We start from the raw sequence: 1,085 nt of genomic DNA on the forward strand, positions 1-1,085 counted from the left end.
AATTTAAGTTTTAGTTAATTTTGTAATGTGCATTTGTCATTTTTGTTTTTTATATATTTCTAAATAGAAATATATTTAAGTTTTAAAATTTAGTACTTCAAATTATTTCATTTTATTTTAAATATATTAATTTTATTTTATATATATTTTTTAGTGCCAATGGGACATTTATAGCTTTGGTTCAAGGTTAGGTTTTTAATCTATTATTTTATTTCAGATTTATTTTAATTAACAAAAACAATTTTAATAGTTTAGTACTAACGCTGGATATTAAAGCTCTGACGCATAACTTTTGTAATCTGACTGTTCGTGAATGTTCAGCATGACCAAACATGAAGTGAAACTTCACGGAAGAAAACACAAACTCACGAGTCTTCAGAGTTCACGGTGTTCTTTCTTACGAACAAGAAGTCTTTTTAAATCGCTTATTGAGTTCGCCTGAACAACAACTGACTTCCTGTCTGCTCTGTCCTGACTTCCTGTTGTTGGCAGTGGGATCTGGTGTGTTCTCGGTACTGGCTGGTTCCAGTCGAGGAGGTGTGCTTCATTCTGGGGACGCTGACGGGCTGTCTGGGTTTGGGCTACATGGCTGACCGGTGAGAAACTGTCCATCCGTCTGTCTTTTCAGTGTTTTTTCGGTGTATTTCCATCATGTCAGAGTTTGAGTCGTTCGGTGTGTTCCAGGCTGGGCAGGCTCAAGTCTCTGCTGGCGTCTCTGATGCTGGCGGTGGTTTTCGGGGTGCTGGTGTGCGTGTCGCCCTCACCGCCCGTCTTCATCACCATGCGCTTCTGTCTGGCCGCGGCGAGCGCCGGCGTCTACCTCACGCTGTACGTCACACGTAAGTCAAACGCACACGGAACACGCGTGACGAACAGCAGCACAGAGTGTCGAGATGATGTTTCGCTGCAAAAAAGACCTTGTTTACAGTAGAAACATTCTTAAATCAACAAATATCTGCTTCAGAGATTCTTCTGAATCTTCGGTTTCAAAATGTGAAGATTTTTTTTTTTTTTTCTGAAAAATTAACAAATTGAAGTGGAAATCAAGTTTATTTTTCGGTCTTGATTGGCTGATATTTTTTCTC

The 1,085-nt window shown here is 39.3% G+C and overlaps 1 protein-coding gene across 1 annotated transcript; it reads left to right on the top strand.

The window, feature by feature from the left end:
- The first annotated feature begins 373 nt into the window (after window positions 1–373).
- On the top strand, window positions 374–967 carry LOC107735960 (organic cation transporter protein-like). Its single transcript, XM_016547496.1, has 2 exons — window positions 374–596; window positions 685–967. The coding sequence occupies exons 1-2, from the start codon at window positions 586–588 to the stop codon at window positions 929–931; spliced, it is 258 nt and encodes an 85-aa protein (XP_016402982.1). The 5' UTR covers window positions 374–585; the 3' UTR covers window positions 932–967.
- The last annotated feature ends 118 nt before the right edge of the window (window positions 968–1,085 follow it).

Source organism: Sinocyclocheilus rhinocerous, unplaced genomic scaffold (genome assembly GCF_001515625.1).
Source record: "Sinocyclocheilus rhinocerous isolate Xijiao unplaced genomic scaffold, SAMN03320098_v1.1 C36396120, whole genome shotgun sequence".
Taxonomy (NCBI): domain Eukaryota; kingdom Metazoa; phylum Chordata; class Actinopteri; order Cypriniformes; family Cyprinidae; genus Sinocyclocheilus; species Sinocyclocheilus rhinocerous.